We start from the raw sequence: 12,873 nt of genomic DNA, 5'->3' as shown, positions 1-12,873 counted from the left end.
TAAGAACCAACAGCATCATACAACAACTTACTAGGCATGATAATGGTTGAACAAAGAAATATGACTACACAACAAATCCAGTGAAGGAAGCATAGAAGAACAAAGCTACCTCTGATGAAGAGATATACTATTTATTGTACTACCTTTGATGCCATCTTGGTATCCTGAATATCCTGCACTAAGCCCCCTATTTTCTGTGATTTCTGCTACCAACCACAGCAGCAAGGAATGCGGCAAGAAGGCAGCTGCCTCCTTAGTTCAGCACCCAAAACAGCAAGTTAGAGCTTCCTTTTGGGTCCATTCAATCCTCTAGTAAGTAAAAACAGGAGTTTCAGGGAATAATGCAGTTAAGATGTAATGTTCAAGATTAAACTGAAAAGAAATACTTCTTAACCATAACGCCAGCTTAATGAAACAGGGAAATGGTTTTTCAACGTTAGGCAACCATATACATCACAGCAAGACCATAATAGATGATGCCATTAATTTGAATGTTTAAGACAAATCATTCTGATTTACCTTATTTCTTTGAGACATCCATTTTGACCAAAACACACAACATTCATCATTGTGGTTTTTCAACGATTATCCCAATAGCTATCCAAATTGGTGTCCAAGGGCACATCAAACAGTACCTTGTATTCTTAGACATAATATCAATTCATCCTAGAACTATTCTGATATTTCTCCAAACGGGAAGAAAGAAATCAGGAAAAGAACTTCTCACTTAACTAGCAAACAAGACAGATTAGCTATTCAGTTGGGCATATTACATTGAGAAAGTGTAAGGCCCAAGCACAAGTGTGTCTACATCCTCCTACTGAAAAAAATTCCACCACACAAGAAAAATCATTAATGGTGGAGGAGCACTCATTTTTCCAATTTGTTTTTAACATTGCTATTTAAGGATAGCAATAGTAATTTTTTACCCAGAAATTGAGAAATTGCTTGTCTTGTCATTAATATGTGATATACGATAAAGGATGTTAAATATCCTGCAACAAATAGACTTATCATTTACAAGGCAAAACATGAATGAGTTAACTATATAGATGTTTTTTTTTTAAAAAAAAAAAACGAATGCCCATAACAGATTAAATAAGGATTAACATACATCATCAGCTTGGAAGTGGAGACATCTGAATATTTTCTTGAAGTTCTCCCTCTGATCCTGGCTGAGAATCTTGAGGACCTCTTCTAAATCTCCCAAGTGAAGTTGCTTCAAAAATACCTAATCATAATTTAACATGAACATGATCAAAGAAACAAGAGAGACAGAGCCGGATTGGCTGTTTAACTTCATACATGTCAACTATGTGTACTGAGCATGCCAGCATGACACCAGAATGATAAGTAACCTTCAATGTTATCATCATCATCAAGCCTTATTTGTCCTAATTATTGGGGTCAGCTTAGCTGATCTTTCATTGAGCTACGTAAAAGGTTATATCACTAGTAAATTCAAATCAATTAAATCATTGTTACATTCATAATGTTTTCTTTAATCTCGTTCCAGTCCTTGCAACTTACTCTCTAATCAAGAAGAAGAGTAAGGTGCCCCCACGGGTTGACGCAATTGGTTCATGCAAGGGTGTTGTTGCCAACAGGCTTGAGGTCAATTCCTAATGGGTGTGAAATGCCCCACTGATTACCTCAACCCCTCCTTGCATGTGCCGTGATTTACCTCTTTTCCAAATAGTGGAGGGTCACCCTGTTGGGGTTGCCAAGGTGACGGTTTCACCTTTTGCTGCCAAATAAGAAGTGTAAGGTGCTTGTTACCACCAGTTGACATCAAGTGCCATCAAGTGCTGGTTATAAGAAGAGAAAGAACACATCCTCTTAAGTTTCTCAAGGAGTGTAACCAGATCAAAGCAAAACTATACACACCAACCATATTAATCAGGACATCCTAGTGAAATATCCCAGAATGGTCTAGGTACAATGGAACATGTGAATGTTGAGTAAAGGATATGCAAACACGAGGATAAACACATCATTAGTAATTCATGACCCTCAAAGCTATGGCTATAAGTTGGTTGCCCTCTTTCCTTTGTATGTCCAAATACCATCAAATATCAGACATGAAATGTGTTAAATTAAATTGTACTATTCTTGATCCGAACAAATATCAGATTTTCATTTTTCATGATGACTATACACAAATGATATAAGAAACAACTATGTTGCTCTGGGTGCTAAATAATTTAACAAAGAAAAATATTTATCAAAATACACAGCTAAATTCATTGCCTAAGTACCTTGGAAAATACAAATGTTATATTGTGCCTATGACTATGGTGCTGGAACACAATCACGACATTGCTAAGTAGCTTGATTCATTGTTCTTGATCATGCATATCTTTGAACATATATGATTCACATTACACAAGTCAGATCATTATAAATACAACCCGAAACAAGTGTGCATTCTCTGCCAACCAACTTAAAGCACAAAAGAGAAAATCCATATGAATACTGTAAACAATACAAGGATAGCCTTGTATATAACCCACCAACCTATTGGACCATGGATCATCAAGACCTTGTCCAGTTTCTAATCACTACAGAAGCAGCAACTCATGACACTACATGCAATGTCAAAATGGAATATATTATAATAAGAGAGAAGAGGAAGCATACCGAATCCCAAAATTGAAGAACAAATCACAAAACCCAAAAGGGAAAATCCATTAGATATAAGATTTCCATAATAATAATGCAGACTCCAGAAATCATTAGATGCCTCGGCGAAGAAAAAACAAGATGCAGCCTGCAAATGTTCAACCACACGTAAGTGTAAGCAGACATTAACATTAGTTAAGACAAAGCTCAGGAAGAGAGGGATCATTGATCAGTAACAAGAAAGACATCCAGCATAGAACCATTATATTGGCATTCATCGTTCAGCCACAGATCCTCCAAGTAACTTAGGATATCTTTACTATACTTGACTCTGCCATAATCAATAATGCATGTAGTATAAAAGCAATTAAATAGTATAAACACACGGTAGTCATATCATTGATCTTAGCATGTCCGATTCAGAATAAGCTATTTTCAAGTTAAGGAACTTACCACCCAAATGACAAAGCTATTTCTGCTCCAAGAATTTCACGAGTGGAACTTCATAAAGCTTGATGCCTTCTCATTATCAATGCCTGCATCAACACTCTTATTAAATGTTTCATTTGCTTGACAGAGCACTAGAAGAAAGATACTTTCTTTGGAGAACAACATGGCTTAAACTATAAGTGATTAATCACCTTTAATCGCTGATTTAGTTTCAGTGTTTCATATTTGGTCTCTTTGGTGCAGGAAGTAATACAGAGTGGAAAAGGTTTATACAATATAGCAAACAAGTTATCTAAGAACTTGCAAAATGGAAAACCTCAACCAATAAATATTGATCACTTGACCCAAAACTCTGATCATTGTAATATCCAACATAAAATAGCATTAAAAACACATTAACAGATAGATGATCAAGCAGCATAGATTCAGTGTTTCATATCTGGCCCCTTTGGTGAAGGAATTCAAATGTACGCATGGGGTACTGAACTAAAGATACTACGGAGTCGAAAAGGTTTATACAATCTAGCAAAAAAGTTGTCTATGAACTTGCAAATGGAAAACACCAAAAATATTGATCACTCGACAGAAAACTATGATAATCGTGATAAGCAACATCAAAAAATCACATTTATTATATTCAACACCTTGTACTTGGCAACCTCCTCGCTAACTTCCTTAAGATCGCCCTTTGTGAATATCAATCCCACATTCCCCTGAATCAGTCAAGGATAATTACTAAATAGCTAAATGATCGATTCATGGAGGAACTAAAGATGAGGAAATGGGAAATGGCGAAGAGTGCGTACGACGAGAAGGGGGAGGAGGTTGAGGAAGTCCTTGTTGCCGGTCTTCTCGGTGTGGAAGCGGATGCAGCGGCGGATGAGGGTGTTCTTGCCCATGAGGATGACGGAGTCACCGCGGAGGCCCCTGCGGATGCTTTGGAGCTGGTTGGACCCAACATTGTCGGCGGCGGCGATTAGGACCTTCCCGTACTCGTCCAGAAGCGAGCACAACTTCTTGTCGTAGCGGACCTTCTTCTCCGCTTTTGAGAGCTTCACCACCATCTCGATCTAGCTCCGGGCGACGCAATGGGAGACGGAGAAAGGACAGAGATGGAGGGACAAAGAGTCTAAGCCGCCCTTTGCGCTGCGATTCACCCCGGAGCGTGATTAGCAGCAAGAGAGATTAGCAGGACGCGATTAGCAGCAAGAGAAATGGGGCGGCCATCCTTTTGCCGGTCAAAGTGAAGGGAAGGAGGAGCGAGCGACCTCGGATGGGGATCTGAGAGAGGAGATCCCCATCTCTCAGATCAACGGCGAGCTCCTCGTGGATGCGTGTGGCTTCCCGGTGGGAGCGGCCGGGAAGTGAGTGCAAGAAGTGGAAGGACTGCCCCCATCCCCACTCGTAGATGTCTGTGATGAGGTTGTAGAAGGTGTCGACGAAGGCAGGGACGTTATCGTCGTCGGGCGCGGCGGCAATGCCCTCCTTGGAGCGGAGAAAGAAGGACAAATACTGCTTGTACTTGTCCTGCACCTTATCCTGCATGATCAATCTCATCTTAAGGTTCACTGCCCGCTTGCCTTTCACTTCCACCGAGCCCATCACCCACACGAACCAGTAGACCGTGATAGCACCGACGACGACCGCCGTCCACATCGCTGTCAAGAGATCCATTGCTCGTCTTTCAAATGGTATCTCCTAAAAGGAGGATGCAGAGGATTAGGGTTTCGATTTATTGTGGGTGAGGAGAAACCCAAAAGAATGGGCGCTACGAAAGTCTGCCAAAATTTTGGTTCATAGACACCGGTTTTAAAAACCGTGGTTAAAATCGATGTCTATTAATGAAAAAAAGGCGTTCATAGACATCGGCTAAAAAAACCGATGTCTATGAGCGAAAATCTGCGTGGTCTTGTTCTCTAAGCCTGGAAACAAATGGCGAGTATGCATTGATTTCCGGGATCTCAACAAAGCCTGGCCAAAAGATTATTATCCGTTACCCCAGATCGATCAACTTGTAGACTCTACTACTGGATGTGAATACATTTCTATGCTGGACGCTTATCAGGGATATCATCAAGTCCCCCTGGCTAAGGAGGATCAAGAGAATGTCAGTTTTATAACATCTGAAGGTACTTATTGTTATAATGTTATGCCCTTCGGATTAAAAAATGCAGGAGCAACCTATCAAAGGCTTATGAATAAGGGATGTGGAGGAGACCTGCAAAACCTTGAGGCAATACGGGCTCAAGCTAAACCCAAGCAAGTGTTTATTCAGAGCCAAAGGAGGAAAGTTTCTGGGGTATATGGTGTCCGAGCGAGGAATAGAGGCCAACCCGAGTAAAGTCAAGGTACTTCAGAACATGGAGCCGCCACGCAACATAAGGGAAGCTCAAAGACTTACCGGCCAGATTACAACCTTGTCTAGGTTCATCTCCAGGTCGACCGATCATAGCTTCCATTTCTTTAAAATACTTTGGAAGACAAATAAATTTCAATGGAACGAGGAATGTGATAAAGCCTTTCAGGAGTTGAAAGATTACTTGTCTACTCTTCCTGTATTAGCTAAGCCTATAGTAGGGGAAACCCTCTGGGTGTATTTGTCAGCTAATGAAAACACTGTGGACTCTGTACTAGTTGGGTAGGAAGGGAAGAAACAATAACCTGTATATTTTTTCAGCCATTTATTAAAAGGAGCCGAGTGTAGATATACTGCACTCGAAAAGTTGGCTTACGCACTAGTGTTGACCGCCCGGAGATTGCGCCCATATTTTTTAGCACATGCAATTATTGTATTGACCAACAGCTCTCTTGGACGGGTGCTACTCAACCCGGAGGCATCAAGCTGGCTGATCAAGTGGACGATCGAACTTAGTGAATATGACATACTATATCAGCCCCACTCGGCCATCAAGGCACAAGCTTTAGCAGACTTCATTATAGAAGTTCAAGGCCCCGAGGAAGAAAATACTTGGAAAATTTATGTGGATGTCTCCTCAACTAGACAAGGTAGTGGAATTGGTGTCCTTCTTATATCTCCAAGGGAAGACAGACTCCAGCTTTCTATCAGATTGAATTATAGAGCCACCAATAATGAAGCAGAATATGAAGCATTGATAGCTGGATTATAGGACGCTTGGCATATAGGAGCAACCCGGGTTCTAATCTATTCTGATTCTCAATTAGCAGCTCAACAATTATCAGGTAACTTTGAAATTAATAATGGTAGGCTCAAATTATATGCTGAGGCATTTGATAAGTTGAAGTCTCAGTTTCAAGAAGTGAATATCCAGAAAATTCCTCGGTCTGAGAACCAAGTGGCAGACGAATTAGCCAGATTGGTCTCCGCTATAACACCATGGAATCTGGATAGACCAGTAGAACAGACCCTATTAATATCTTGTATCGAAAGACAAGCTGATGTAGAAATACATGCGGATTGGAGGGCGCAAATTATATTATATTTACAGCAAGGTATCCTTCCAAGTGATGTAGAACAAGCAAGGATATTTAAGAAAATAGCTGCTCAATATACTATGATAGGGGAGCAGTTATATAAAAGGGCTTGTTCCAGACCTCTGCTCAAATGTATTGGCACAGAAGATATATAATTTATTCTACATGAGGTTCATCAAGGTTCGTGTGGTAGTCACCTAGGAGGAAGATCCTTAGCTCGTAAAATTTTACTAGCAGGATATTTCTGGCCTACTCTACACGAGGATGCCAACAAATTGGTAAGAGCTTGTATTTCTTGTCAAAAGCATCAAAATATTCCGCATCATCCTACGCAATTATTAAGGACCTCTATAGTCTCCTGCCCTTTCGAGCAGTGGGGCATGGATATAGTGGGCCCATTTCCTATGACAACTATGTTGGATCGAGACGTGCTAGAGGGGGGGGGGGGGGGGGGTGAATAGTGCTCGCGGCTATTGTGTTCGATTATCGGAATCGTAAAAACTCGTTTAGAAATTAAAGTAGCGGAAATGAAATAAAGAAACACAGACACGAAGGATTTTACTTCGTTCAGAGCCTGTGACGACTCCTACTCGAAGGCCCGCGATCCTTGATCGCTTTCGGTGGGCAACAACTATAAGCACGATTATTACAAACTAAGTATTACAATAAGTGCGATAAATAAATCTATACCGACGACGGAATATGAAGTCTCGGAGCTCTGGGTCATCGGGCACGAGTAGCAGCACTTCGAAATGTCTTTTGGAGCAGCACGTGACAAGAGAATCACTTGGAATCAGATATATTGAGGTGCTGCTCGAAACCCCCTTATAAAGGGTGTTCAAGGCGCCTTGGAAGCCTCTGAAAGTGCCTCCATACTGCCGAGTCTCCCGCGTGGATCAAGCTTGAACTGGTCGAAGTTCATCTGCTTAAGGCGCCTTATGCCCTATTCAAGGCGCCTTCCAAGGCGCCTTATGACTCCTTCAAGGCGCCTCCCAAGGTGCTTCGCAGCCAGCTCCAGCCTTGCACCCGAGGCGCCTCCAAACTCCATGGAGGCACCTCAGACACTATTCATCCGAGGGAAGACTTTATTATTTTGTACCTGCAAGACATGTTAGTCCCAAACAATATCCTGCAACACAAAGTTAGCACATAAAGTCATAAATAAGGTAACAAAATATTATCGATAGTCATCAGACTATCCGGGTCTGAATTCGGATTTCCTTCCGGAAATCCTAGGTCTACCCGACGCCTACTGTTCCCTCTACGGGGAACGCGTCCTCACCTACTCCACTCAGGAGATTTACCTATTGCCAGTGCGATCCTCCAGATCGACTGGACTTTTGCTCAGCACTCGACGCTTCCGAACTTTCTGCTGGACATCCGCTTCCCAGCTAGTCTAGTCTTTCATCTGGTTCGCGACACCAGGACTTTCCACCTAGGGTTACCACCCCCTAGGACTTTTGCCTGAAGCCATCGACCTGCCAAGACTTTCCGCATAGGGTTACCACCCCCTATGACTTAGGGTTACCACTCCCTAGGGTTTTCCCTTTGCCTAACCGCAGCTAGGACTTTCCTGAAATACTCAAGCAGACTTGTTAGATCACAAAACACCTTAACTTTGAATCCACTACAACAAAAACCTTCATAGACATCGGTTTTCCACCGGTGTCTATTTCATTTTTGACCGATGTCTATGAAGCCGATGTTAAAAGTCTGCCATTTTAGACATCGGGTTAAAACCAGTGTAGTATCACTTAACGGCATCGGTCTTCGAATCAGTTATTAACCGGTATAGTATCACTTAACGACACCGTTTCATCAACGGTGTAAAACCGATGTAATATTGTATGTTAATAACACCAGTTTTGGCAGCGGTAAATGACCGATGTAATATTAGTTAATAACACCAGTTTTGCAGTGGTGGAAAACCGATGTAATATGTATAATTTTTAACAGCACAAATTTGATTTCCGAAACAATGAAAAACCGACAATAAAAAAAAACACAAATATTCACAAATTATATAAATATTCTTTATTCAATAATATCCATAAAATACACAAATATTCACAAATTATATAAATAATCTTCTTACAACAATATCCATAAAATACCCAAACATTCTTTTTACATCAAAAGCTAGCTAATAGATATCAAAATCAAGGTAGAACATTCTTTTAACACATCAAGGTAGAACCGCACTTCAAATGTAATCTAGCATGCATTCAGCCCACTCGAACCGCACTTCATCAATTTCAACTCTGGAGTACTTGAGATTTGTAAACTGTAAAAACACATAAATAATATATTAGTAAACCAAGACAAAAAATCATAGTTGAAAAAGTAGTAAGAGCACCAGGTAACAAGATGACTAATTTGAATGCTTAAATTAGAAGCAAAACTCTGCTTGCACAAAACTCAAATTAGAAGCAAGGAAAAGAGTTGGGTAGAAGGGAAAACGAAACTCTGCTTGCACAAAAACAATCACCTGTTCTATTTCGTCCCACCAGCAAAACTCTGCTTGCATCATGTTCCGGAGAACATTGTACATAAGTGTTGATGCTTGCTCAGGTGAAACAATCCTCTTCTTGCAGAAAGATCCGATAGAAGGACACTTTCTTTTCCGTCCACCTCGTGGCCGTGACTACCACTGCTCGTCGATTTCTAAGAAGTCACCTTGCAACAAGAAGCTCAAAGCAACTCAGAATTCATGCAAACCTAGATTAAATATTTGTTCAGATTCAAACAAAAATTCAAAATTGAATTTGCTAACATTTCAGATCACCATGTCAAGTCTAGTAGATAAATCTTAGACTAAACACTTACTTGAATGTAACTGTGCACACCAGATTTTTCATGGTTATCCCTGACATGCTTGTAGGGAAATTTCTTCCAACATTCATAAAATCTACATGCAAATGGACGAAGATTTTGATGGACTGCTTTTATGTGCTGTTTGAGATTTGATACCTGCAAGGCGCAAAAACTATACTTTATAGTTACTAAATAGAAGATTGATTGCTTATCCAGAAATAAATTAAGTGATGCATATGAGAAGAAAAAAAGGGTGATCTTCCAATAAATTGTCCTTATCAACAAGTGTGCATTTATGCAATTAATAATGAATGTGGTAAAAGGCCATTTGAACATCTATTTTAACTGCCTACACACTTCAAGCCTCTGTTAAAAAAAGCTCAAATTACCTTTGATCCGTTCATATCTGATAATTGTCTTTGCCTAGGTGTTTTAAGCTTCTGTTAAAAAGGCTCAAATTAGACATCTCCATGATCTTTACCTTTGATCCATTCTTATTCAATAATTGTCTCCTAGTTCAAGAACTGCTTCTAATACAGGAAAATCAACCTCAATAACAGTTTCAGCATGTCTTAGTCTCTTGCAAAGAGGTTAAGCTTCGAACAATGTCCTAACCAAATTCCTGATGGCGCACAAATTGGTTCATGCACCTCACTTGCTTCATGCATGTGTTCATGTCGTTTAATATTCTTCTTCAGATGTTTTGTTCCACAAATCACACAATCAACATAAAGGTGAGAAGTTTTGATATGTGCTTTAAGGCATTCTGCATTTGTGAATGTCTTCATACATCCAGGTTCATTGCTAACGACTTCCACATATTCCAATATATAAACAAAATGCTAACATTGAATATATATTCCTTAATTAGCACATAAAACTTTGAACATGCTTTAAATATCTGAGACACAAGTTTCAATATGAAGATGAATTTGACATGCAATCGAGTACCTGATCAGAAATGTAGTAACGGTTTCCAGACAAAACAAGATGAAAACCATACTTGCGTAACATTGGTGGGATGGAAAGCAAATATCAGTAGGAGCAGCTTGCTTCAACGACGAACACCAGAGCAATTTCAGATAGTTATCTAGCCGAGGTGAAAAACCAAACTTATTATTATCTTTGAATTTAGCGCCATCATATCCTTTCTTGACCTATCTCCTTTGTTGGTAAAATTTGGTTAAACTCCAAGTTGTTCTAAGAGGATTGGAGAGAACTGAACAACACCTAAAATTTCTCCCAATTGATGTTCTCCCAGTTAATTAACTCGGCATTCGGTGAAAGAGTGAAAAAGAGACCAATTCCCAGCATAAGCACCAAAACACTACCCTTCATGCAGCCAAAATTACGTGTTAACTTCATCAAAATTGTCTTGCAGTACTTGTCAGCTTCTTTGATGGATGCTACTTGGCTGGGGTCTGTGTTTCTTGACAGGGAATCTTCATTCTTTGATAGAGAAAATAAGAAGAAAAATATTCTGATCAGCAACTAAATTTTGAAAAACACTGTGCAACTAAACCTGACCACATCTAGATACAAGTGCAACAAATAAGTAAATTTATCATATCATGCACACGATAGATGCCAAGGATGGAAATCCAAAAACCGTGAGCTTCGAATGACTGAACTTGGACAAGAAAATTAGAAATATTTGATAGTAGCTATACTTACTTTAGCCCTCAAATGCTTAAGTGTTACTTTGAGAGTGTCGGGGGAAATTTTGGCCGAGTAATTTAGCCACTCAGTGGAGAGTTTCCGAAGAACAATAATTGTCGCACCAACATTCTCTACATAGAGTTTTTCCTTCATGATACAACAGTTAAAGCAGTTAGAAAGGTTTACAAAATAATAAAAGCTATAAATAGCACGTTTGAAGAACAACTCACCCACTGTTTATAGCACTCAGCATTCTGAGTCAAACACCAGATGAACAAATCCGTCGCTTCCTTTGTTAGCTCGGAATTATCTGTATATAAGTTCCATGTTAAGTACAGTCATACTATGAAAACATCAGCCTAGGACACATAATAACGCAACATCTCAATTATACTTTCTTGAATCGCTTGGATGGCAAAAGGCAAAAGCTGTTGTGATGCTTGCTTTGTGGTTTTGGTACCAAACCAGTAAGAGCCAACTCTTTTAGAGTAGGATAAAACGTCTCAAATCCTATAATTTTATCTTTGGTTCAACAAGTAACTCGCCATAGCTTAGAAGTTTATCCAAAAAATGTCTATTTGTTGAGCCCAAAACTAAACCTGAATCTAACAGTCCTATCTATTACCTCAGTCTCAAATCTACCATGAACCAAGTAAGAAGATGTTGAAAGAGAAATTATGAAAATTCAGGCAAAAGAGATACTGATTAGATGGGCATGCGCCATTCTCATAAAAACACCAATTACCTCAGTCTCAAATCTACCATTAACCAACTGAACTGCATCCTTCAGCATTGAGACATCCACATCTCCGTTTGGAAGAGGAACCACCATATTATCCAGCATAATCCGAGTCAAGGATGTCCTATTCTGACTAGAAAATTCCAATAACTCTTCCAAAGTCCTTGTCTCCACCTATTTTAACATCCACTATTATGGTAGAAGGATTGGCATGATACTGTGAGGCATATATATTGCATACAGATGACAGGGTAAAAGAGCAAAACAGATTTAGCACATCTTCAATTTTTTTGCCTCGTAGGATATATTTGAATGTTTGCACTATATTTGCATCATGGCACTGCATTTGACATAACTATCACAAGAAGCAAAGGGTTTTAACATGATGGATCTTGGAAACCAGAAATCTTAGATGGAATCATTGGAAAAAGTATTTCATGAAAGTTTACTACTAAGCAAATATTGTTCTGTAAAAGGAAATTTGAAAAACAAAGGCTAAGAATTTAGTTGCATTGACTAGAAAAAGTGCCAATTACATTGTCATCCCCTTGACTAGGTAGTTCTACCCTACTAGCCCAATTACATTGTCCCAATTACATTGTCAAAAACAAGCATGAAGTATATCTGAAAACTACTGAGGCAGTTAAACACAACCAAGAGGAATGTTGTTGCTAGAAGCCCTCTTGGGATATCATGTCTGTGATATATATAAAGGGCATTTAGTATTCCTCCTTGAGGCATCTGGAAAACATATAAAGGTGCTAAGAGGCAAATCATAATTCAAAAAATCTTTTAACAAGATGCAATATTCATTATCGACTAGCATACTTACTAGGTTACCATAAGCCCAGAAGCCTCCAATGGCAATAGGGAATAAACACATTGCTATTAGAAGATAGGCGACCTTGGCTCCCCTCCACATTGGAACATGTGCAGGGTGTTTGAAAATTGATGACATTGTTGCCTGGAAACCAAGATATAACAATTTCTATAAGACAGTAAAGAGGGTAAAGAATCTGTACCTTTCAATCCCACCACACTTTTACTAAAAAACTAGAAGCAATGTGACTGAAGCAACAAGAGCTCCATCTGTTCAAATGATTACTTGAGATCAGGAACTAAATACCTAGACAAGT

The 12,873-nt window shown here is 39.5% G+C and overlaps 2 protein-coding genes and 1 pseudogene across 2 annotated transcripts; all 3 read right to left on the bottom strand.

Moving 5' to 3' along the window:
• Positions 1–2,577: 2,577 nt before the first annotated feature.
• LOC122050237 (60S acidic ribosomal protein P0-like) lies at positions 2,578–4,136 on the bottom strand. Its single transcript, XM_042611161.1, has 4 exons — positions 3,879–4,136; positions 3,717–3,785; positions 2,641–2,770; positions 2,578–2,585 (listed from the first exon to the last, which is right to left on the bottom strand). Exons 1-4 carry the CDS (start codon positions 4,134–4,136, stop codon positions 2,578–2,580), a joined length of 465 nt encoding a protein of 154 aa, XP_042467095.1.
• Positions 4,137–8,914: 4,778 nt separating this feature from the next.
• LOC122050236 lies at positions 8,915–10,353 on the bottom strand (annotated as a pseudogene).
• A 216-nt stretch (positions 10,354–10,569) lies between these two features.
• On the bottom strand, positions 10,570–11,830 carry LOC122050235. Its single transcript, XM_042611160.1, has 6 exons — positions 11,701–11,830; positions 11,624–11,636; positions 11,393–11,478; positions 11,229–11,308; positions 11,014–11,145; positions 10,570–10,788 (listed from the first exon to the last, which is right to left on the bottom strand). The coding sequence occupies exons 1-6, from the start codon at positions 11,828–11,830 to the stop codon at positions 10,570–10,572; spliced, it is 660 nt and encodes a 219-aa protein (XP_042467094.1).
• Positions 11,831–12,873: the final 1,043 nt, after the last annotated feature.

Source organism: Zingiber officinale, chromosome 3A, assembly GCF_018446385.1.
Source record: "Zingiber officinale cultivar Zhangliang chromosome 3A, Zo_v1.1, whole genome shotgun sequence".
Lineage (NCBI taxonomy): Eukaryota > Viridiplantae > Streptophyta > Magnoliopsida > Zingiberales > Zingiberaceae > Zingiber > Zingiber officinale.
The sequence above is the reverse complement of the archived record's forward strand: the minus strand, read 5'-3'. Positions and strand labels throughout refer to the sequence as shown.

Coding starts and splice junctions, on each gene's coding strand:
- LOC122050237 (XM_042611161.1), bottom strand. CDS start 4,136: ATGGTGGTGAAGCTCTCAAAAGCGGAGAAGAAGGTCCGCTACGACAAG. Junction 3,786..3,878: donor ACCTCCTCCCCCTTCTCGTC/GTACGCACTCTT, acceptor TGACTGATTCAG/GGGAATGTGGGATTGATATT. Junction 2,771..3,716: donor AGGAGGTTGCCAAGTACAAG/GTGTTGAATATA, acceptor GAACATTTGCAG/GCTGCATCTTGTTTTTTCTT.
- LOC122050235 (XM_042611160.1), bottom strand. CDS start 11,830: ATGGTGGTTCCTCTTCCAAACGGAGATGTGGATGTCTCAATGCTGAAG. Junction 11,146..11,228: donor CTGAGTGCTATAAACAGTGG/GTGAGTTGTTCT, acceptor TGTATCATGAAG/GAAAAACTCTATGTAGAGAA. Junction 10,789..11,013: donor TTAAGCATTTGAGGGCTAAA/GTAAGTATAGCT, acceptor TCTCTATCAAAG/AATGAAGATTCCCTGTCAAG.